The sequence below is a fragment of the Saccopteryx bilineata genome, chromosome 3, assembly GCF_036850765.1.
Source record: "Saccopteryx bilineata isolate mSacBil1 chromosome 3, mSacBil1_pri_phased_curated, whole genome shotgun sequence".
Classification (NCBI taxonomy): Eukaryota; Metazoa; Chordata; class Mammalia; order Chiroptera; family Emballonuridae; genus Saccopteryx; species Saccopteryx bilineata.
The window spans coordinates 314,047,692-314,071,462 of NC_089492.1; the positions used below are offsets into that span (position 1 = coordinate 314,047,692).

The 23,771-nt window shown below is 49.0% G+C and overlaps 1 protein-coding gene across 1 annotated transcript in view; it reads right to left on the minus strand.

Moving 5' to 3' along the window:
- Window positions 1–23,771, minus strand: part of CLPTM1 (CLPTM1 regulator of GABA type A receptor forward trafficking) — a 46,557-nt gene that overhangs the window by 20,587 nt on the left and 2,199 nt on the right. The window contains exons 2-4 of the mRNA XM_066271840.1: window positions 15,958–16,070; window positions 4,165–4,288; window positions 2,705–2,863 (exon numbers count right to left, since the gene is read on the minus strand). Of these exons, the coding sequence (XP_066127937.1) occupies window positions 2,705–2,863; window positions 4,165–4,288; window positions 15,958–16,070 (396 nt within the window). The remainder of the gene's footprint in view (window positions 1–2,704; window positions 2,864–4,164; window positions 4,289–15,957; window positions 16,071–23,771) is intronic.

Genomic DNA, 23,771 nt, shown 5'->3' on the forward strand with positions numbered 1-23,771 from the left:
CTCTGCCGCAACCAGAGCCACTCTAGCGCCTGGGGCAGAGGCCAAGGAGCCATCCCCAGCGCCCGGGCCATCTTTGCTCCAATGGAGCCTTGGCTGCGGGAGGGGAAGAGAGAGACAGAGAGGAAGGAGGGGGGGTGGGGGTGGAGAAGCAAATGGGCGCTTCTCCTATGTGCCCTGGCCAGGAATCAAAAACGGGTCCCCCGCACGCCAGGCCGATGCTCTACCGCTGAGCCAAACGGCCAGGGCCTGGAACAGGCCTTTTATATACAAATCAACCAATTCCAAATCCACACCCCCTTCATCTACCTCACACACCAAGCTGCCCTCAATCACCTGGGACCAGGTACCAGACAAGTAGAGACCAGTCCTCTAGCCCAGAGCCCACCGACACCCAAACGAGCCAGTCCTGAGCTGTTTCCCCTGCCCTGCCCTGCCTTGTCTTTCCGGTAGAAACCACAATAGAGGCTCTGTCTGGCCCAGCCTGACTGGTGGTGGCACAGTGGATACAGAGTTGACCTGGACTGCGGAGGTCCCAGGTTTGAAACCCTGAGTTCGTTAGCCTGAGTGCGGGATCACCAGCTTGAGTGCAGGATCATTGACATGATTCTAAGGTCGCTGGCTTGAAGTTCAAGGTCACTGGCTTGAAGTCTAAAGTTGCAGGCTTGAGCAAGGGGTCCTGGGTCTGTTAGAGAAGTGAACAACTAAAGTGAAGCAACTACAAACTGATGCTTCTCACACTCCCTCAAAAAAACAAAAAATCAATTAAAAAGTTTAAAAGGCTCTGTTCTAGACCTCCCCCTTGCTCCTTCTACTTCTGCACAAACCTAGTGCTTCCCAATGTGGCCCTGAGTGGCATGGTGGGCCCCCTCCTCTCGGGAAAACTATGAAATAAATTATTGTACTCCCTATGTTTAAGACGCACCATCTTCCAAAAAATTTGGAAGTCTTATACTGGGTTGTAGATTTTTAAATTTGCATTTCCCACTTTTTCACGCTTGTTTTTGCACTCATTGTTGAAGACAGTGATTTGTCATCAGACACAGATGAGGACAAGCTAATGGATGGGAGTGATGAGGAGTTATATAAATTTTATGATGAATAAAACTTGAGTTCAATAACTTTATGTAATACATTTTTTTTTTTCAAATTTTGTGCATCTTATACATGGGAGTATCTTATACATGGGGAAATACGGTATTCTTTCAATGGCATTGGCCTCTCCCTGTCATCATTAAGTTACCTCCATAAATTAAAAGCAGGTGTAACTGAGACACCCTCTCACCTCAAAACTGGGAAGAGGGTCAGATCCTAGTTCTTGGGGGTGGCTTTTGCTGCTTGGCTTGCTGCCCCTCAGGCTAGCTGGGACCTCAGTGAGGGCGGTGCCAGGTCCTGGGTGTGAGTGTCAGTGGGAGCTGCCTCTCAGCAGAGGTTAGCCTATCTGCCTCAGAAAGACTGTGTCCACACCCTATGTCCAGCCACCCTTCTGACAGACCGAGACAGACAAAGAAGACATGCCCCCTTGCCCCTCAGGAGGCCAAGGAGACTCGCTAGGGATAAATGAATGAGACTCCTGCCCTCAGAAGACATTAACTTCATTGACTCAGCAAATTCACTGATTATTCCACATTCACTGATTCTGCACCCAGCCCCAAGCTGGGTAGAGCTGGGGGATGGTGGTCACTAAGACAGTCCCAGCCTTACCCTCAAAGAGTTCCCAGTTCCACGGTGGGGGGAGACCATCCATGTCCAGGTAGTGACAACCCCCAGCACGGGCAGGGCTTAGGTGCGAGAACTCAGAGAGGATAGCTGCCTGAGCCTGAGAGACAGGAAGGCTTGGAGAGGGCAGGATTTGAACCTGGGGTTGCCAGAGTCCAGAGCCAGATAGCCTGAATTTAAATCTCTCATTAGCCAAGTGACCTTGGATAAGTCACTTAACTTCTCTGTACCTCAGTGTCAATACTGGAGGGAATAGTTCCAGTCGGCCTAGCTTGGTGCCCTGCACATAGTATGTCTTTAATCAACTTAATCAATGTTTGTTTTAGCAAGAGGGAGAGACAGAGACAAGAAGGGAGAGGGATGAGAAACATCAACTTGTAGTTGCGTCACTTTAATTGTTCAATGATTGCTTCTCATATGTGCCTTGACTGGGGGGCTCCAGCCAACCCAGTGACCCCTTGCTCAAGCCAGTGACCATGGGCTCATGTTTATAATCCCATGCTCAAGCTGGCAATTCCACGCTCAAGCCAGCAACTCCACACTCAAGCTGGATGAGCCCGTGCTTAAGCTGGCAACCTTGGGGTTTTGAACCTGGGACCTCAGTGTCTTGAGTCAACACTCTATCCACTGCGCCACCAGTCAGGCAATGTTAATTTACCTTCACACTGAACTGCCTGATAAACTAGTGATGACTGGACACCCCCAAGGATGATTACTAATCTTTTACTGGTTTAAACCACAGAAATACACAACCATAGAGGTAGTTGGCAGGATCCTAGGCCAATTCCGACTTCATCCACATGGAGATGTGTGGAGGCCATGGCCCAGAGACCTCAGGGACCTGCCTGTGGCCACATAGCATGTGAACTGAGAGTAGATCCAGGCTTAGACCCTAAACCCCAGATTGCAGGGCTGGCAGTCGGTTAAGGAAAGGCCCTACAGTGCAAATCGAGTAGCCTTGGGGCCAGAAACCAGGAGCCATCCCCACCTGCGGAATGTCGAGCTCAGCAAAGTGCTCGTAGCAGCCGTCTGAGTTCTCGCCGCTAGTCCAGTCGCCGTACACAAGGTTGTGCTGCTCCCAGAACAGTGCTGATGTGGCGTTGAAGTCTGTAAAGTGCTCGTGCTCCGAGATGTACACGTGCAGATTCTGTTGGGAGGAGAAGGGTGGAGCTAAGGGCTGCTCCTGAGAACCTCTGAAGGGTAACAGAGAAAGAGCAGGGAAAGAGCTAGGGCAGTGGTCAGCACTCTAATATGAATGACTTTGTGGGGGAAGAAAAGGAGAGGTTAGTGGAAGAAGAGTAGCAGCTAGTGAAATAAATTTTCTCTTTTCTCATACCCCTACCACATCTGTCCTGCTCTGAGTCTGTGACATCTATAAACAAAAGAATGGCTAGGCTGGCCATTGGAATTTGGGTTAAAAATTATCAGAATCTCTCTGAATGATATCCTTTCTTCTTGGACTCTTACGGCCTTCCTGGACAGAGCTCTGCAGGCTTACGGAGAAAGCATGGTCAAGATCTGCAGGAGTGCCTGACCAGGCAGTGGTGCAATAGGATAGAGCGTCAGAATGGGATGCAGAGGACCCAGGTTCGAGACCCTGAAGTCACCAGCTTCAGCGTGGGCCAATCTGGTTTGAGCACAGCTCACGAGCTTGCACCCAAGGTCGAGCAAGGGGTTACTGAGTCTGCTGCAGCCCCATGGTCAAGGCACATATGAGAAAGCAATCAATGAACTAGGGTGTCGCAACGAAAAACTAATGATTGATGCTTCTCATCTCTCTCCGTTCCTGTCTGTCTGTTCCTATCTATCCCTCTCTCTGACTCTCTCTCTGTCGCTGTAAAAAAAAAAAAAAAAGATCTGCAGGAGCATCAGCTGACTTCTGAGAACACGGGGAACCATAACTCCGAGAACTGCCTCCTTTCTCAATTCCTTACAGCCATCTTTGTTCAGAGCTCTGAAGGCCCAGACCGAGAACAGCTGAGAAGTGGTTACCCTGCTGACAAGAATCCTGGGAAATGGGAATCCCAGAGCTGCAGAGAACCACCAAGACAGGAGGAGCCTGAATTACTACAGTCTGAACATTTGCTTCATGCTTCCTCCCCGGCTCAGCCAGCTCCCCACCCTTTGTCAGCCTCTCCTCCCTGCCCCCCACATACCTCCTTTTGCACTTTTAAAGCCTGATAATAGTTGAAATAAAACATATTAAGAACCCTGTTAGGATACTTTTTAAACTGAGTGACTCCTTGGATGTCTCTCTTCCCCAGAGATAGAACTCCCGTAGAACCAAAAGAATTTACTTTTTCTTTATGGGTATCACTTGAGTGACAGGTTTCATCGGTTGTGGACCCATGCACAGACCGGACAGTAACCAGCAGGCACTGCCCATGTCTCCCCCACACCCTCTCAGCACTCTTATCTCCCGTGTCTGGCCTCCCAGCTGGCAGTTACCATTAAAGTGTCTTTGGGGAACAGGTTGCGGCTGGCAACGCGCGGGGCTCCTCCGGGGCCCACCTGATCCTGAGGGGCCTGCCCTCGGCGGAACCAGCTGCTGATGGCCCAGATGATGAAGATCCTGAGGAGGGAAGCAGGGCAGGTGGTAAGTCCCCAAGCCTTTTCTTTTTTATCTTTTTTTTATTTTAATTTTTATTTATTCATTTTTTAGAGAGGAGAGAGAGGGAGAGAGAGAGAGAGACAGAAAGGAGAGACACACAGAAAGAGAGAAGGGGGGGGGAGCTGGAAGCATCAACTCCCATATGTGCCTTGACCAGGCAAGCCCAGGGTTTCAAACTGGCGACCTCAGCATTTCCAGGTCGACGCTTTATCCACTGCGCCACCACAGGTCAGGCCCCCAAGCCTTTTCTTTCTGACATGCATCCACTTAACCACCTTCTGATTTGTACCTGCTGAGGCCTGACCTGGGGCTGGTGACCAAGTACAGGGAGGTCTCCGAGAAGACAGTCACAGGGCTGGTGAGAAGACGAGATGGCCCCAGGGAGAGACACCAGATGCTCCTGTTTGTGACTATGGGGGGCCTGGCACTTCCCTGATCTCCATGTAAACCCCCCATGCTAAGTCCTCCAGAAGCTCCTGATGACCACAGGATGCAGGGGTTTACCCTCAAAACCTCAGACCTAAGAAACGTAATGTCCCAGTCCCCTGGAATCCCAAAGTAAGACAATCCAAACAATCTGGAATCCCAGTGTTTTACAAGCAAAGAACCTTAGAAAGCAACATTTTAGAAAACTCAACTGAAAAGTGGAGAGGAAGATAATCAGTGATGGGTTAGTCCTGACTTTCAGTAGCAATGGGCTAGGCCCCTGGTCGGCAAACTACGCCTCGTGAGCCACATGCGGCTCTTTGGCCCCTTGAGTGTGGCTCTTCCACAAAATACCACATGCGGGCGCTACCTTGATAAGGAATGTACCTACCTATATAGTCTAAGTTTAAAAAATTTGGCTCTCAAAAGAAATTTCAATCGTTATACTGTTGATATTTGGCTCTGTTGACTAATGAGTTTGCCAACCACTGGGCTAGGTTATCCAGACCAGCTCTCCTGTTGGAAACAGCCTGCAAAAGCTTGATATAGGCCCTGGCCGGTTGGCTCAGCGGTAGAGCGTCGGCCTAGCGTGCGGAGGACCCGGGTTCGATTCCCGGCCAGGGCACACAGGAGAAGCGCCCATTTGCTTCTCCACCCCTCCGCCGCGCTTTCCTCTCTGTCTCTCTCTTCCCCTCCCGCAGCCAAGGCTCCATTGGAGCAAAGATGGCCCGGGCGCTGGGGATGGCTCTGTGGCCTCTCCCTCAGGCGCTAGAGTGGCTCTGGTCGCAATATGGCGATGCCCAGGATGGGCAGAGCATCGCCCCCTGGTGGGCAGAGCGTCGCCCCTGGTGGGCGTGCCGGGTGAATCCCGGTCGGGCGCATGCGGGAGTCTGTCTGACTGTCTCTCCCCGTTTCCAGCTTCAGAAAAATACAAAAAAAATAAAAAAAAAAAAAAAAAAAAAAAAAAAGCTTGATATAAAATGATACACTTTGCGCCCCGGGTTCAAAAGAAGGAAAAAAAAATGATACACTAAAGCTCTGGCCAGGTACCTCAGTTGGTTAGAGTGTTGTCCTGCTATACACCAAGGTTGCGGGTTTGACCTCCAGTCAGAGCACATATAAGAATCAACCAATAAGCCTGACCAGGCGGTGGCTCAGTGGACAGAGTGTGGGACTGGGAAGCAGAGGACCCAGCTTTGAAACTCTGAGGTCGCTGGCTTGAGTGTGGGCTCACTAGCTTGGGTGTGGGTCACTGGCTTGAGCATGGAATCATAGATATGACCCCATGGTCACTGGCTTGAGCCCAAAGGTTGCTGGTTTGAGCAAGGGGTCACTCGCTCTGCTGTACACCCACAGTCAAGGCACATATAAAAATGCAATGAGCCTGACCAGGTGGTGGCGCAGTGGATAGAGCGTCAGACTGAGATATGGAGGACCCAGGTTCGAGACCCTGAGGTCGCCAGCTTGAACGCAGGCTCATCTGGTTAGAGCAAAGCTCACCAGCTTGGACCCAAGGTTGCTGGCTCGAGCAAGGTGTCACTCGCTCTGCTGTAGCCCCCTGGTCAAGGCACATATGAGAAATCAATCAATGAACAACTAAGGAACCGCAACGAAGAATTGATGTTTCTCATCTCCCTCCCTTCCTGTTTGTCCCTCTCTCTGTCTCTGCCACAAAAAAACAAAACAAAAGCCCGACCTGTGGTGGCGCAGTGGATAAAGCGTCAACCTGGAAACACTGAAGTTGCTGGTTCAAAACCCTGGCTTGCCTGGCCAAGGCACATATGGGAGTTGATGCTTCCTGCTCCTCCCCCTTCTCTCTCTCTCTCTCTCTCCCCCCCCTCTAGAAAGAATAAATAAAAAAAATTAAAAACAACCCCCCCCCAAAAAACGCAATCAATGAGCACATAAGGTGCTGCAACAAAGAACTGATGATTCTCATCTCTCCCTTCCTGTCTGTCTGTCCCTATCTATCCCTCTGTCTCTCTCTCTGTCAAAACTAAAATAAAAATCAATCAATCAATGCACACATAAATGGAACAAATCAGTTTCTCTCTCAAATCAATAAAAAATTTTAAATCAATACATTAAGACTATCAATATAAATTGCATATATAATTATACCTTGATATAACAAGAATATATACTACTGATACTATGTTCTCTTTCATATATTTTTAATCAAGTTTATATACATGTAAAAATCCAGAATGAATCTTGGCACGTATTCAGTTAGAAGTGTTAGTTATTATTATTATTATTTTCATTATAGAAAAAAAAGCATTCAAAAAATCTGGAATGGAAAAACACTATGAGGGAATTCTGGTGCAGGGAAGGTGCCTCCCTGCTGAACCCTGTCCCCCATCCAAGGGCAGGATCAGGCATGGGGACTTGTCCGTGCTTGGAGAAGCCATGGAACCCTGCAGTCTAGGTCCTCAGGAGCCATGCCCCCGCTGAGCCATCTGCTGCCTCCTCAAGAAATCCTTGATGCACACGGCTGGGGAGGGTGTAGCACCGACAATCTCTGGGGACCCTCAGCTTCCAAGAGAAGCTCCCACTTGAATGAATATGCCAAGGAAGAGTGTGGGAGCAGGGACAGCCACTGGCAGTGGTATCCTGGCTTAGTGTGTGGCCTGCGGGGTCCTAACCCCTCTCATCTTCTGGGTTCCCTGTAAAACGAGGCAGACTGGACCAGACTATTCTAGAATTCCAAATTCCCAGTGCCCTGAAGTACATCTGTGTGTACTTGTACACACAGGACCCACTCAGAGGCCTTGTGCACACTACCTTCCACCCGCACATCCCAGCCCAGGAAGCCCTGCCAGGGGACAACAGGCCTACAGGGGACCAGCTCTCACCTCATGCTTTTCAACTTTCCAGCACAAGCAAATAAAAGAGATTTTAAATCCTCCCCCACACCCCAAATAGATTTGACTTCCATAGGATCAGGAAAAAATTTAAATTTGTTAAAAGACATAATAAACACTCCCTCTCACCTCATCCATTTATTTACCCAGTCCCGTCCCACCCCCTCTCCAGGTAACCACTAGTGTGCCAAGAACCATGGATCCTCCCCTGCGAAAAGGTCTTTTTTTTTTTCTTTCTTTCTTTTTCTGAAGTTGGAAACAGGGAGGCAATCAGACAGACTCCCGCATGCACCCAACAGGGATCCACCCGGCACGCCCACCAGGGGCGACGCTCTGCCACAATCAGAGCCATTCTAGCGCCTGAGGCAGAGGCCATGGAGCCATCCCCAGCGCCCTGGCAAACTTCGCTCCAATGGAGCCTCAGCTGCAGGAGGGGAAGAGAGAGACAGAGAGGAAGGAGAAGGGGAGGGGTGGAGAAGCAGATGGGCGCTTCTCCTGTGTGCCCTGGCCGGGAATCGAACCCGGGACTCCCGCACGCCAGGCCGACACTACCACTGAGCCAACCAGCCAGGGCCTAAAAGGTCATTTTAATGCAATCTGCTTCAGACCCCTCAAAACAAAGCCTGAATTCCATTTTAAGAACTCTAGGAGAGACTGAACTGAGGATTGGGGCTGCCTGGCTCGAAGCAAGGAAATTAGCCTGCACTGTGGCTGTATGCAAAACGCCTACCAGAAGGAAGTTCCTTTAGGTACGGAGGTGGAAAGATTTCAAAGATGTATTGCTAACAAAAAAAAAGTCAAGGTGCAGAACTGTGTAAAATAGGCTGCCTCATGTAAAAATGAAGGGAAAATAAAAATAATCTTTATTTGGGCCCTGGCCGGTTGGCTCAGCGGTAGAGCGTCGGCCTGGCGTGCGGGGGACCCGGGTTTGATTCCTGGCCAGGGCACATAGGAGAAGCGCCCATTTGCTTCTCCACCCCCTCCCCCCTCCCTCCTCCCTCCTGTCTCTCTCTTCCCCTCCGGCAGCCAAAGCTCCATTGGAACAAAGATGGCCCGGGCGCTGGGGATGGCTCCTTGGCCTCTGCCCCAGGCGCTAGAGTGGCTCTGGTCACGGCAAAGCTACGCCCTGGAGGGGCAGATGGCGGGCGTGCCGGGTGGATCCCGGTTGGGCACATGCGGGAGTCTGTCTGACTGTCTCTCCCCGTTTCCAGCTTCAGAAAAAAAAATTAAAAAAAAAAAAAAAATCTTTAGCTCGGGGTACAACACAGCAGGAATGACGTACAAGTGTCCTGGCTCAAGACTGCAGAGTTTCTTTCCTGCATAGCTTCTCGGTGTCAGATGTGACTCTCAGAGGACAGCAGGCAGGCGGGTCTGTCCCCCGCCAAAATGTGATCGGTAACTGCATCAAAGACTGTGGGCTATCTTTTAGCTGTTTCTCCTTACAATATATGTTCATGGTTTTTCAAAGAGTTAACAACAAAAGCAATCTAAAACGCAATCGTGGCCAACTCTGAGTGTGTGCCAGCTCCCACAGCCCCTGCTGACAAGGATTCTCCTGGAATTCTCTCAATGCCCTGTGAGGTAACTGTCAGGATTCCTCTCTGAGGTGGAAACTCAGGCGTCAGAGAGGTGATCACCTGACCAGGTCACACAGCTAGGAGGTGTGTGTGGGGGGGTGCTGAGATGTCAAAGCAGGCCTGTGCTCTTAAACAGAGTCTGATGCTACCTGCCCCCCTAAATTTCCTTTCAGTAGCTATCCCCTATTTTGGACAAGCAGGCTGCTCCTAATTTTTCTCTATCTTGAACAACTTTGTGAGCACCCTTCTACAATCTCATTTAAGGCCAACTACAGGTATATGTTTACGGAATGAACATCAGTAAGATATACTTCTTTGTTACTTCTTTATACTCTTCTGTATTGTTTGAATTGTTCTACTTGTGTAATGAGCACATATTAATAACAAATTTAGGGGAAAAACTAATATGCTGGAATGGAAGAGATGATCACTGTTCCCACTGAAACACCAGCCTATTCTTCCTCAGAAACAAAGCCCCTGTTCTTCAGCAGGATGCTCAGCTTCCCAAACTAAAGACCACACTTCCCAGACTCCCTTGCATCTGGTCATGACCATGTGGGACGTTCTAGCCAAAGGGGGACTGCTTTAAACAACAATGTCCTATAATCCCTTATACCTAATGAGGGGAGAAAGTGACCTCCTGACGACATGGCCTTGTCTCTTGGATCACTTCGCTAAATACCTCTCCAGAATAAAAAAGAAATACCCATTTTGCAGATGGGAAAAAAAAGGCACAGTCACCAGGTTTAGACAGTCAGTGATAGAGGCCAGTCCCAGCCTGACCACGCGATGGTGCAGTGGTTAGTGTTGGACTGGGACACAAAGAATCCAGGTTCTAAACTCCAAGGTCACCAACTTGAACACAGGCTCATCTGGTTTGAGCACAGCTCATCAGCTTGAACCCAAGGTTGCTGGCTTGAGCAAGGGGTCACTCGGTCTGCTGTAGCCCCCAGGCCAAGGCACATATGAGGAAGCAATCAATGAACGACTAAGGTGCCGCAACGAAGAACTGATGCTTCAAATCTCTTTCCTGTCCTGTCTGTCTGTTCCTATCTGTCCCTCTCTCTGTCTCTGTCTCTGTCTCTGTCTCTGTCTCTCTCTCTCTCACACACACACACACAGAAGCCAGTCCCAGGCATATTCCTGCCACCCTCATCCAGTGTCTCCCCAGGGCCTCAGTCAGTGGCCAGGCTTTGGGAAGGCATGCTCTGTGCTCCCACTGCCCAGGAATGGCCGTATGAATCCACTTGGAAGAGGATTGCCACCAATCTGCCTTGTGGTGGCGCAGTGGATAAAGCATCGACCTGGAATGCTGAGGTTGCCGGTTTGAAACCCCAGGCTTGCCTGGTCAAGGCACATATGAGAAGCAACTATTACGAGAGGATGCTTCCCACTCCCCTCCCCACTTTCTCTCTCTCTATCCTCTCTCTAGAATCAATAAATAAAATCTTAAAAAAGGCCTGACCTGTGGTGGCGCAGTGGATAAAGCGTCAACCTGGAAATGCTGAGGTCGCCGGTTCGAAACCCTGGGCTTGCCTGGTCAAGGCACATGTGGGAGTTGATGCTTCCAGTTCCTCCCCCCTTCTCTCTCTCTCTGTCTCTCTCTCTCCCTTTCTCTGTCCTCTCTAAAAATGAATAAAAATAAAAAAATACTTTAAAAAAATCTTAAAAAAAAAGTATCACCACCAGCCAGTCACTAAAGTATAAAAGTACAACTGTAATGACTCCACTTAAATGAGGTGCCGAGACTTCTGGTCAAGATGGTGGGACATAGGTAAACCCAGTATTCAAATCCCACATCAGCTCCACACCAGGCCTCCCAGCCCAGGGTTCCAATGCCAGTAAGACAAGTTCCCATAACTTCTGCCTGTAAAAAGCAGTGGGGCCTGAGGTTAAGGGAGACGAAGACTGCAGGAGTCCGAGACAGCTCCTCTTAAAGGGCCCCAGCATGAACTAACTCAGAGGACTCAGTCCCTCTGAGCTCCAGTGCTGGGGCAGCAGCTTGAAAGGAACCAAGGACATAGAAGGAGGAACTGGATTGTCCAGCATTAAAGCAAGAGCTGAGGGGGCAGCTTTCCATCAGACAAAAGTGCTGGCAGAGTCCACTGTTCCTTTTCTGAGATCCTATTCCCACAGAGCTGGAGGTGGGCACCATATCTGAGTGTCTATCAACCTGGCTCACACTGTTCATCCAGCCCAGGTGATTCCCTGAGACCCCACCCCACCCAACCTGGGCCCACCCAAGCCGTTTCCAGTCACTTTTCCATACAAATGCCTATCTTTTTTTTTTTGTATTTTTCTGAAGCTAGAAATGGGGAGGCAGTCAGACAGACTCCCGCATGCGCCCAACCGGGATCCACCTGGCACGCCCACCAGGGGGCGATGCTCTGCCCACCCGGGGCGTCGCTCTGTTGTGACCAGAGCCACTCTAGCGCCTGGGGCAGAGGCCACAGAGCCATCCTCAGCGCCCGGGCCATCTTTTGCTCCAATGGAGCCTCGGCTGCGGGAGGGGAAGAGAGAGACAGAGAGGAAGGAGAGGGAGAGGGGTGGAGAAGCAGATGGGCGCTTCTCCTGTGTGCCCTGGCCAGGAATCGAACCCGGGACTTCCGCACGCTAGGCCGATGCTCTACCACTGAGCCAACCAGCCAGGGCCACAAATGCCTATCTTGCCTCATGCTTTGGACTTTCCTAAAATCTCTCTCACAAGCAGCATCTGGCCTCTGCACACCTAGCACCTCATGCTCAGTGGCCTCAGGCCTGGCACTAGTGGCAGTCGACCTTGGTTCATAGGTTGGCTTTTCCTAGGCACCTCCAAGCCCAGCACAAACAGCAGCTATCTGCACACTGCTCTGTAGCTCATGATGGGTGGGCCCAGGCAGGGCATGCAGTAGCCAACTTCATCCTCTAGGAGGCTCCAGAGCCAGCACACCAGGTGGACAGCTTCAGACCTTGCCAGATTACACCCCTACCACCTCCACGAGCAGCACACTCAAGGGGTGGACTTGATGAGCTCCAAAGTCCCACTGAAGCAAGTCCTGCTCTGTAGGGTCAGCTCCCGCACAGCAGCTCCTCCACTGTAGATGCAGCCAGTCCTTGCAGCCAAGTGCCTTGGGAGTTAGTACCTCCCAGCAACGCCAAGAGCAATCAGGGCTCAACTACAACAAGACAGTGCACACAGCCCACACAGGGGGCGCCTGGAGTGCCCTGCTCAGGTAAATGAGGAGGCTGTGCCCTTGGGCCCTACAGGACACCTACGACACAAAGCCACTCTACCAAATCCGGGAGACGCAGCTACTCTACTTAATACGTAGAAACAAACACAGGAAAGCAGCCAAAATGCAAAGACAAGTCCCAAATGAAAGAACAGGAGAAACTGCCAGAAAAAGAACTAAACGAAATGAAGGAAAGCAAACTATCAGATACAGAGTTCAAAACAATGGTTATAACGAAGCTCAAGGAACTTAGCAAGGACAAAAAACCATTAAAAAAAATGAACCAGTCAAAAATAAAGGATACACTAACTCAAATGAAGAATAATTTACAAGGAGTCAACAGTAGAGGAGATGAAGTTGAGAATCAAATCAGTGATTTGGAATATAAAGAAACAAAAAACACCCAATCGCAACATCAAAAAGAAAAAGAGAATCCAAAAATATGAAGATAGTGTAAGGAGCTTCTGGGACAACTTCAAATATACCAACATTCGCACCATGGTGGTGCCAGAAGGAGAAGAGAGCAAGAAACTGAAAACCTATTTGATGCTTGACCTGTGGTGGCACAGTGGACAGAGTGTTGACCTGAAATGCTGAGGTTGCCGGTTCAAAACCCTGGACTTGCGCCTGACCAGGCAGTGGTGCAGTAAATAGAGCGTCGGACTGTGATGCAAAGGACCCAAGTTCGAGACCCTGAGGTCACCAGTTTGAGTGCGGGCTCATCTGGTTTGAGCAAAGCTCACCAGCTTGGACTCAAGGTCACTGGCTCAAGCAAGGGGTTACTCAGTCTGCTGAAGGCCCATGGTCAAGGCACATATGAGAAAGCAATCAATGAACAACTAAGGTGTCGCAATGAAAAACTGATGATTGATGCTTCTCATTTCTCTCCATTCCTGTCTGTCTGTCCCTATCTATCCCTCTCTCTGTCTCTGTAAAAAAAAAAAAAAAAAAAAAAAAAAAAAGCAAGCAAGCCCTGGACTTGCCTGGCCAAGGCATTTATGACAAGCAATCAATTAACAACTAAAATGAAGCAAGTATGAGTTGATAATTCTTGCCCCTCTCCCTGCTCTCTGTAAAATCAATAAATAAAATATTTTAAAAAAGAGCTATTTGAGAAAATAATGACAGAAAACTTCCCTAATCTGGTGAGGGAAATAGACATACAAGTTCAGGTAGCACAGAGAGTCCCAAACAGGATGAACTCAAAAAGGCCCACACCAAGACATATCATAATTAAAAAGCAAAAGGTTAAAGAAAGAGAATCTTAAAAGCAGCGAGAGAAAAGCAGTTAGTTACCTGCAAGGGAGCTCCCATAAGACTGTCAGCTGATTTCCCAACAGAAACTTTGCAGGCCAGAAGGGAATGGCAAGAAATATTCAAAGTGATAAAAAGTAAGGACCTACAACCAAGATTATCCAGCAAAACTATCATTTAGAATCTAAGGACATATAAAGAGCTTCCCAGACAAGAGAAAGCTAAAGGAGTTCATCATGCGAGGGCATGAGTTTTAAAAAATACTAGGCCTGACCTGTGGTGGCGCAGTGGATCAAGCGTCGACCTGGAAACACTGAGGTCACCAATTCGAAACCCTGGTGCTGCCTGGTCAAGGCACATATGGGAGTTGTTTCCTGCTCCTCCCCCCTTCTCTCTCTCTCTCTCTGTCTCTCTCTCTCCTCTCTAAAATAAATAAATAAATAAATAAATAATATTTTTAAAAATAAGATAAATGAAGTACCAAAAGCAATCAAATTCATAGACAGCCCTGGCCAGGTAGCTCAGCTGGGTAAAGCATCATCCTGATATGCCAAGGTTGCAGGTTCAATCCCCAGGCAGGTCACATACAAGAATCAACCAATGAATGCATAAAAAAGTAGAACAAATCAATGTTTATTTTCTTTCTCTCTCCCTTCCTCTCTCTCTATAATCTATTTTTAAAAATTCATGGAGAAAGTAGAAAAGTGGGTGACAAGTGTTGACAGGAGGGGAAACGAGGAGTCGGTGTTTAATGGGGACAGAGTTTCAGTCTGGGAAGAGGAAAAAGTTGTGGAAATGGACACTGGTGGTGGCTGCAAAACAATGTCAATATACTTAAGGCCACTGAATGCTACATTTAAAAGTAGTTAAAATGGGGCCCTGGCCGGTTGGCTCAGTGGTAGAGCATGGGCCTGGCGTGCAGGAGTCCCAGGTTCGATTCCCGGCCAGGACACACAGGAGAAGCGCCCATCTGCTTCTCCACCCCTCCCCCTCTCCTTCCTCTCTGTCTCTCTCTTCCCCTCCCACAGCCGAGGCTCCACTGGAGCAAAGTTGGCCCGGGCACTGAAGATGGCTCTATGGCCTCTGCCTCAGGCACTAGAGTGGCTCTGGTTGTAACAGAGCATCGCCCCCTGGTGGGCATGCCGGGTGGATCCCAGTCGGGCGCATGCAGGAGTCTGTCTGACTGCCTCCCCATTTCCAACTTCAGAAAAATAGAAAAAAAAAAAAAAGTAGTTAAAATGGTAAATTTTATGTAATGTATATGTTGTGTCTGAATTGTACCCCACCCAATTCATATGTGAAGTCCTAAACCTCAGCAACTCAGTGACTGTACTTGGAGACAGGGTCTGTAAGGAGGTAATTCAAGTTAAGTAAGCTCATTAGGGTGGGTCCTAATTCAATGGGACTGGTGTCCTTATAAGAAGAGATTAGGACACAGGCACACACAGGGAAAGATCATGTGAACACAAGGAAGGCAGCCACCTACAAGCCAAGGAGAGGCCTCACGAGAAACCAGACATGTGGACATCTTGATCTCGGACTTCTAGCCTCCAGAACTGTGAAAAATTAATTTCTATTGTTTGTGCTATCTGCTACAGCGGCCTAGAATTTTTTTAATGTGGTGAAATATACCACATTATCAATATTCTAGGCCCTGGCTGGATAGTTTGGTTGGGTAGAGCATAATCTTGAAGCAGAGAGGTTACTGGTCCAATCCCCAGTCAGGACACATACAGGAACAGATTGATGTTCCTGTCTCTGTCTCTTTCCCTTCCTCTTGCTAAAAATCAATAAATAAACGTTTAAAATTAAAAAATTCTATTGTGCCTAACCTGTGGTGGCACAGTGGATAAAGCATCAATCTGGAATGCTAAAGTTGCTGGTTCAAAACTCCAGGCTTGCCTGGTCAAAGCATGTAAGAGAGGTAAGTGCCTGACCTGTGGTGGCGCAGTGGATAAAATGTTGACCTGGAACGCTGACGTCACCGGTTCGAAACCCTGGGCTTGCCTGGTCAAGGTACATATGGGAGTTGATGCTTCCTGCTCCTCCCCCCTTCCTTCTCTCTCTCTCTCTCTTCCCTCTCTAAAATGAGTAAATAAAAAAAATTTTTTTAATAAATATTTTTTAAAAAAGAGAAGCAACTACTATGACTTGATACTTCCCACTTCTCCCCTTTCTCTCTCTCTAAAATCAATAAAATCTTTTAAAAAATCATCAAGGATTTTTTCCTTTCTTCTTTTAAGTTTTTCTTATTTCAATTCTTTTCAGTGAACAAAACCAAAGAGGCATTTGCTCACCTGAAGAGCACACCTTTGATGACCTGCCAGGCGTTGGGTGCTGGCTGGGGTGGGGGGTTCTGGGGCTGGGTCTCCGCTGGCAGGTCCCTCCCGATGCTGCCATTGCTGGTCACCTGCAGAAGACAGAGACTAGAGTAAGTAAGGAGAGAGACAACCTGAGGCACCAGTTGGCTATTAGGCACCTTTGTGTGCCAAAGCCCAGCACAGAGCTAAGCACCATCGCGGTACTAGGTCTAGCCTAGGAGTAAGGGAGGGCTTCTTGGAAGAGGGGACATCAGAGCTGAGACCTAAAATACAACAAGTGGCCCTTGGCCAGTTAGCTCAGTTGGTTAACAGTGTCATTCCAAAAGTACATGGTTGCAGGTTCAATCCTCAGTCAGGGCACACATGGGAAGAAACCAAAAAATGCAAGACTGAGCGGAACAAATGCTTCCCTTCCCCTCCTCTCCCCTACCCTCTCTCTCCCTTCCCTTTAAAAAAATCAATAAAATTAAGCCTTGGCTGGATAGCTCAGTTGGTTAGGGCATTGCCCTGGAACAAGGAGGTTGAGTTTGATTCCGTGGTCAGGGCACAGCTCCTGTCTCTCTCAAAAAATAAATAAAATAAAATAAATATTTTTGGCCAGTGCAGAGGAGAAAATGAGGGAAGCAAGTGGTGAGAGACACAGTCTGACTCTGAGGACTGTCCACTGCTTCCTGGGGCCAGGGCCAGAGCCCAGGAGCAAAGATGCAAGGAGGTGACTCTAGGGGACAATGCAGAAGGAGTCACATAGCAGGTACAAGGTGTGGGTTTACACGAATGGTCCTTGCCAGGCAAACAGTTTCCGAGGCCTGCTCTGTGGCCAGCCCTGTGCGGGGCCCATCCCTTCAGTAGTTCCTGAAAGTGCAGGTGAGACAGACAAAGAAAACGCAAACAGCATGAGCCACTGCTGTGAGCCACAACGATGGGGCGTCCAACAACCACAGCACACACCACCCTGGGGCCTAGAACTGCGAACATCTCCACGCGGGTAAGTGGGTACTTGTAACGGCTAAGCCACCTGTCTGCACCAGGAAGGAAGACGGCAGCAGCATGACAAGGCGTGGGCAGGCCACCAAGTCAGGCACGGCTTCCCAAAGACTCTTCACTCAGAAACAGGGACTCAGAGTAGAGGCTTTCATGTTAGGTTTGGAAGGGCCCAAGATGGAAAAATTCTTACCAACCTTCTCCTTGTACCTGCTGACTCCCTGGTCCTGTCCTCTTCCTTCCTCCCAGCTGTCACCCCACCCCTCAGCCTTCAAGAGGCAGGACCAGGACTGTCATGGTCACCATCAGGTGGAAGCATCAGACAGCCCAGGGATGGTAGTTTGATAAATACCTGTGGAATCCACAAATTCTGACGGAAGAACTTGCCCCCCAGCACCTAGGCCACTCAAATTCACCCCCTCCAGGGACTCCACTGTGCAGCCTCCCCAGAACAGCCCGGAGCCCACTCTGCAATGTCTTCTTCTGCTGGCCTCAAAAGCCCCAGGGAACAGGGACAGAGGCCATGGCCAGATGGGGCTGCCAGGGAGCTGAGGTCAGTGTCTGTTAAACATGTCACTGTCACTTCCTGTAACCTTTACTAGCAAGTGCTTTTCCCTATCATCTCCCAAAGTGCAGGAGAGCACCAAGGTGAAAGGTGGGAACTGTGTCAGACAGACCTAGGCTGCAAGCCTTCTTCCCCCATTCCCAGCTGTGAGATCTTGGGTACACCACTTCCCCTCTGAGCCTTCCCCTCTCTAAGCCAAGGGCCAGATTGTGAATATACAGGTACCTTTTGTTAAGAAAAGCTTTCCTAGCCCTAGCCACATAGCTCAGTAGGTTAGAGGATCATCCCAACATGCCAATGTTGCAGGTTTGTTTGTTTTTGACAGAGACAGAGTCAGAGAGAGGGACAGACAGACAGGAAGGGAGAGAGATGAGAAGCATCAACTCTTCATTGTGGCATCTTAGTTGTTCGTTGACTGCTTTCTCATATGTGACTTGATCGAAGGGCTACAGCAGAGCGAGTGACCCCTTGCTCAAGCCAGCAACCTGGAACTCAAGCTGTGAGCCCACACTCAAGCCAGATGAGCCCGCGCTCAAGCTGGCAACTTCGGGATTCAAACCTGGGTCCTCTGCATCCCAGTCTGGCTCTCAGTCCACTGCGCCACGGCCTGGTCAGGTAAAGTTAGATATGATCCCTGGTCGGGCCATATACAAGCAGCAGCCAGTGAACGCATAAATGAATGGAACAACAAATCAATTAAAAATTAAAATTAAAAAACAACTTCCTGATCATCCACTCTGTGCCAGGTCCTGTGCTAGGCAGCGGGACCAGTGGTATTCACACAGCTGTGGGCCCTGCCCTCCTCTGCAGAACTTGGGATCTAGAGGGAAACACACCTACAGAACCGTGAGGATTATTAAAAATGGTAAACAGGAGAAGTGCTCAAGGAGAAATAAGCAGGAGATGACAATAACCTTTGGACTTAGGGGGGTCAGAAAGGCCTTCCTGAGTTACTGTGACATTTGGGTGAAGGGTGTGCTAGGGAGAGGGAAAGGTTCAGGGGGGAGCGGGTCAGGAGGCAGGTGAGAGGACATAGGCACAGGGACCTCTTCATTCAGGGCTGGCCTTGTTCCTGGGGGACCAAGTAAGGGTTTCTAGCAGGTCTGTGCTGATTTTGGCTCAAGAAATGGAAGGTTGAGGCCAGGCCAGGACTTGAACCCACATCTGGCTAGCTCCAAGCTCTGATCTCTTATCCGCAATAGTGAACAAATTTGGCTGAAAACCTTCCCATGGAAATGAAAATAAAAACCGCAGAGATGTCACTTCACTAGTAGAGGCAGTCACAAATGCAGTGAGGGTGTGGAGAAATCGAAACAGTTGTACATTGCTGGTGGGAAAATGGAGCCGCTGCCTGGAAAAACATGGTCGATGTTACAAAGTGAGATGTGCACCTGCCATACAAGCCATTTATCCCATCCCTGGGTCTCTCCCCAAGAGGAATGAGAATGTACGTCCACGCTAAATCTTATATATAGATATCCATAGCAGCATTATTCATAATAGCTAGAAATAACACAAATGCCCTTCAATGAATGAAGCAATAACTGTGACATATCTATACAATGGAATACTACTCAGCAATAAAAAAGAACACTGGGCCTGACCAGATGGTGGCGCAGTGGATAGAGCGTCGAACTGGGATGCGGAAGGACCCAGGTTCAAGACCCCAAGGTCACCAGCTTGAGCGCGGGCTCATCTGGCTTGAGCAAAGAGCTCGCCAGCTTGGACCCAAGGTCCCTGGCTCCAGCAGGGGGTTACTCAGTCTGCTGAAGGCCCGCGGTCAAGGCACATGTGAGAAAGCAATCAATGAACAACTAAGAAGTCGCAACACGCAACGAGAAACTGATGATTGATGCTTCTCATCTCTCTCTGTTCCTGTCTGTCCCTGTCTATCTCTGCCTCTATAAAAAATAAATAAATAAATAAAATTAAAAAAAAATAAAATAAAAGAACACTGGCCTGACCAAGCGGTGGCGCACTGGATAGAGCGTCAAACTGGGATGTGGAGGACCCAGGTTCGAGACCCCAAGGTCGCCGGCTTGAGCGTGAGCTCATCTGATTTGAGCAAGGCTCACCAGCTTGAGCCCAAGGTTTCTGGCTCTAGCAAGGGGTTACTTGGTCTGCTGAAGGTCCACGGTCAAGGCACATGAGAAAGCAATCAATGAACAACTAAGATGATGGACGCAATGAAAAACTAATGATTGATGCTTCTCATCTCTCTGTTCCTGTCTTGTCTGTCCCTACCTATTCCTCTCTCTGACTGTCTCTGTAAAAAAATAAATAAAAAATAGCCCTGGCCAGTTGGCTCAGCGGTAGACCCGGGTTCGATTCCCAGCCAGAGCACATAGGAGAAGCGCCCATTTGCTTCTCCACCCCGCCCCCCTCTTCCTCTCTGTCTCTCTCTTCCCCTCCCGCAGCCAAGGCTCCATTGGAGCAAAGATGGCCTGGGCGCTGGGGATGGCTCCTTGGCCTCTGCCCCAGGCGCTAGAGTGGCTCTGGTCGCAACAGAGCAACGCCCCAAATGGGCAGAGCATCGCCCCCTGGTGGGCAGAGCGTCACCCCTGGTGGGCGTGCCGGGTGGATCCCGGTGGGTGCATGCGGGAGTCTGACTGTCTCTCCCCGTTTCCAGCTTCAGAAAAATACAAAAAAAAAAAATAAATAAATAAATAAATAATAAAAGAGGCCCTGGCCGGTTTGCTCAGTGGTAGAGCGTCGGCCTGGCGTACAGGAGTCCCAGGTTCGATTCCTAACCAGGGCACACAGGAGGGGCGCCCATCTGCTTCTCCACTCTTCCCCTTCCCCCTCTCCTTCCTCTCTGTCTCTCTCTTCCCCTACCGCAGCTGAGGCTCCATTGGAGCAAAGTTGGCCCGGGCACTGAGGATGGTTCTGTGGCCTCTGCCTCAGGCGCTAGAATGGCTCTGGTTGCAACAGAGCATTGCCCCCTGGTGGGCATGCTAGGTGGATCCCGGTCGGGCGCATGCGGGAGTCTGACTGCCTCCCCGTTTCCAACTTCAGAAAAATACAAAAAAATGAAACACAAGCATCTTTTTTTTTCATTTTTTGTGGGAGAGACATAGAGAGTCAGAGAGAGGGACAGATAGGGACAGTTAGACAGGAAAGGAGAGAGATGAGAAACATCAATTCTTCATTGCAGTTCCTTAGTTGTTCATTGATTACTTTCTTTATGTGCCTTGACTGGGGGGCTACAGCAGACCGAGTGACCCCTTGCTCGAGTCAGTGACCTTGGGCTCAAGCTGGTGAGCCTTGCTCAAATCAGATGAGCTCACGCTCAAGCTGGCGACCTCGGGGTCTCAAACCTGGGTCCTCCACATCCCAGTCCCACATTCTATCTGTTGTGCCACCACCTGGTCAGGCACAAGATTGTTTTGAGGGGGTCCAAGTGTTCTCAGACAAGACTGTCATGATGCTTGTACCACACAACTGCATAAACGTACTAAGAGCCACTGAAGTTTATACTGACAACAGGTGAACATTACAGTATCTAAGTTATACCTCAATAAAAAGGTAACTCGTGGCCTGACCTGGATAGAGTGTCAACCTGGAATGCTGAGGTAGCCGGTTTGAACCCCTGAGCTTTCCTGGTCAAGCCTTATACAAGAAGCAATCAATGAATAACTAAGAGTGAAGCAACTATGAGTTGATGCTTCTTCCTCTTCTCTCTCTCTAAATCAATAAAATGTTTTTTTTAAAAAGCACCTCTCACTGTGGCCAGATAGTTCCATTAGTTAGAGCAGGGGTAATCAACATTTTTATACCCACCGCTCACTTTTGTATCTGTTAGTAGTAAAATTTTCTAACCGCCCACCGGTTCCACAGTAATGGTGATTTATAAAGTAGGGAAGTAACTTTACTTTATAAAATTTATAAAGTAGAGTTACAGCAAGTAAAAGCATATAATAATAATTACTTACCAAGTACTTTATGTCGGATTTTCACTAAGTTTGGCAGAATAAATCTTTATAAAACAACTTACTACAGTTATATCTATCTTTTTTTTAATTTTTTTTTAAATTTTATTTATTCATTTTAGAGAGGAGAGAGAAAGGGAGAGAGAGAGACAGAGAGGGAGAGAGAGAGGAGAGAGAAGGTGGGGAGGAGCTGGAAGCATCAACTCCCATATGTGCCTTGACCAGGCAAGCCCAGGGTTTCCAACCAGTGACCTCAGCATTCCTAGGTCAACGCTTTATCCACTGCGCCACCACAGGTCAGGCATATATCTATCTTTTTATTTATACTTTGGTTGCTCCGCTACCGCCCACCATGAAAGCTGGAACGCCCACTAGTGGACGGTAGGGACCAGGTTGACTACCACGGGGTTAGAGTGTCATCCCTTTATTTATTTTATTTATTTTACAGAGACAGAGAGAGTCAGAGAGAAGGATAGGTAGGGATAGACTGACAGGAACGAATATAGATGAGAAGCATCAATCATCAGTTTTTCGTTGTGGCACTTCAGTTGATATGTGCCTTGACCACGGGTCTTCAGCAGACCAAGTAACCCCTTGCTCAAGCCAGCAACCTCAGGTCCAAGCTGGTGAGCTTTTTGCTCAAACCAGATGAGCCTGCGCTCAAGCTGGAGACCTCGGGATCTCAAACCTGGGTCCTCTGCATCCTAGTCTGACGCTCTATCCACTGCGCTACCACCTGGTCAGGCAAGAGTGTCATCCTTTTAGAAAAAGGTTGTGGCCTGACCTGTGGTGGCGCAGTGGATAAAGCGTTTACCTGGAAATGCTGAGGTTGCCGGTTCGAAACCCTGGGCTTGCCTGGTCAAGGCACATATGGGAGTTGATGCTTCCAGCTCCTCCCTCCTTCTCTCTCTCTGTCTCTCTCCCTCTCTCTCTCCTCTCTAAAAATGAATAAATTAAAATAAATAAATAAAAATTTAAAAAAAAAAAAGAAAAAAAGAAAAAGGTTGTGGGTTCAATCCCAGGTCAGGGCCCATAAGGAACGGATCAATGTTTCTGTCTCTGTCTTTCCCTTTCTTTCTCTCTAAAATCAGTAAGTATAAATAAAAAAGCTGCCTGACTGGGCGGTGGCGCAGTGGATAGAGCGTTGGACTGGGATGCGGAAGACCCAGGTTCAAGACCCTGAGGTCGCCAGCTTGAGCACGGGCTCATCTGGTTTGGCAAGGCTCACCAGCTTGGACCCAAGGTCGCTGGCTCGAGCAAGGGGTTACTTGGTCTGCTGAAGGCCCACGGTCAAGGCACATATGAGAAAGCAATCAATGAACAATTAAAGTGTTGCAACGCGCAATGAAAAACTAATTATTGATGCTTCTCATCTCTCCATTCCTGTCTGTCTATCCCTCTCTGGCTCTGTTAAAAAAAAAAAAAAAAAAAAAAAAGGAATAAAAAAGCTAACTCCTGGTGGCTCCCACTTCCCGTGGAATGAAGGCAAAGTCCTCACAAGGTCCTCAAGGGCCTGATCTGGCTCCTGCCCCACCCCTCTGCTCTCACCCATCTCCCCTCACTCACTAGCTCCTGCCACCCAGCTCCTCACTGTTCCTTCTGCGCTTCAGGCACCTCCTGCCTCAGGGCCTCTGTCCTGGTTGTTCCCTTTACCTGGAAGGCTTTCCCCCATGTATCTGCAGGCCTCCCTTCCTCATTTCCTTCAAGTCTCTGTTCAAACGTCATCTCCTCAGAGAGGCCTTCCCAGACTACACTGTGTAAGTCGCAACCTCCTCACTTCCCATCCCCCTCCCAGCTTTATTTCTGTCCATGGCACTTATTACCATCCAACCCACTACAGATTTTCTTATTTATCTTATTCACTGTTCGTCCTTGTCCCTCCATCCCCATCCTGAAGTCCACAAATGGAACATGAGCTCCAAGAGGGCAGGGCTTCTGTTGTGTTCACAGCTGTATCTCCAGCATTAGCACAGGGCCCAGCCTGTAGAGGGGACAAAATACACATTAACTGAAGGAATGAAAAGTGGATCTGTGGGCCCTGTGCCTCAGCCACCAGCTGAAGGAGCAGACTGGCTGGAGCAGGAGACTGCCGAGGACTGTGTAGACCCCACAGGACAGAGGAAGGTGGTGGTGGCTGTGGACACAGTAGTGACTAAGACACAGTTCCTGCTTTTGGACCCACACATCCAGTCTCATACACAATCCCCAGAAACACCCACTAAGGGACCCAGGAAGCAGCTGAGACCATGAGGCCGGGCCGGGGCTGGGAGGACAGGCTTTCCAGCATGTCCTCACATAGCGCTTGGATCCACCAT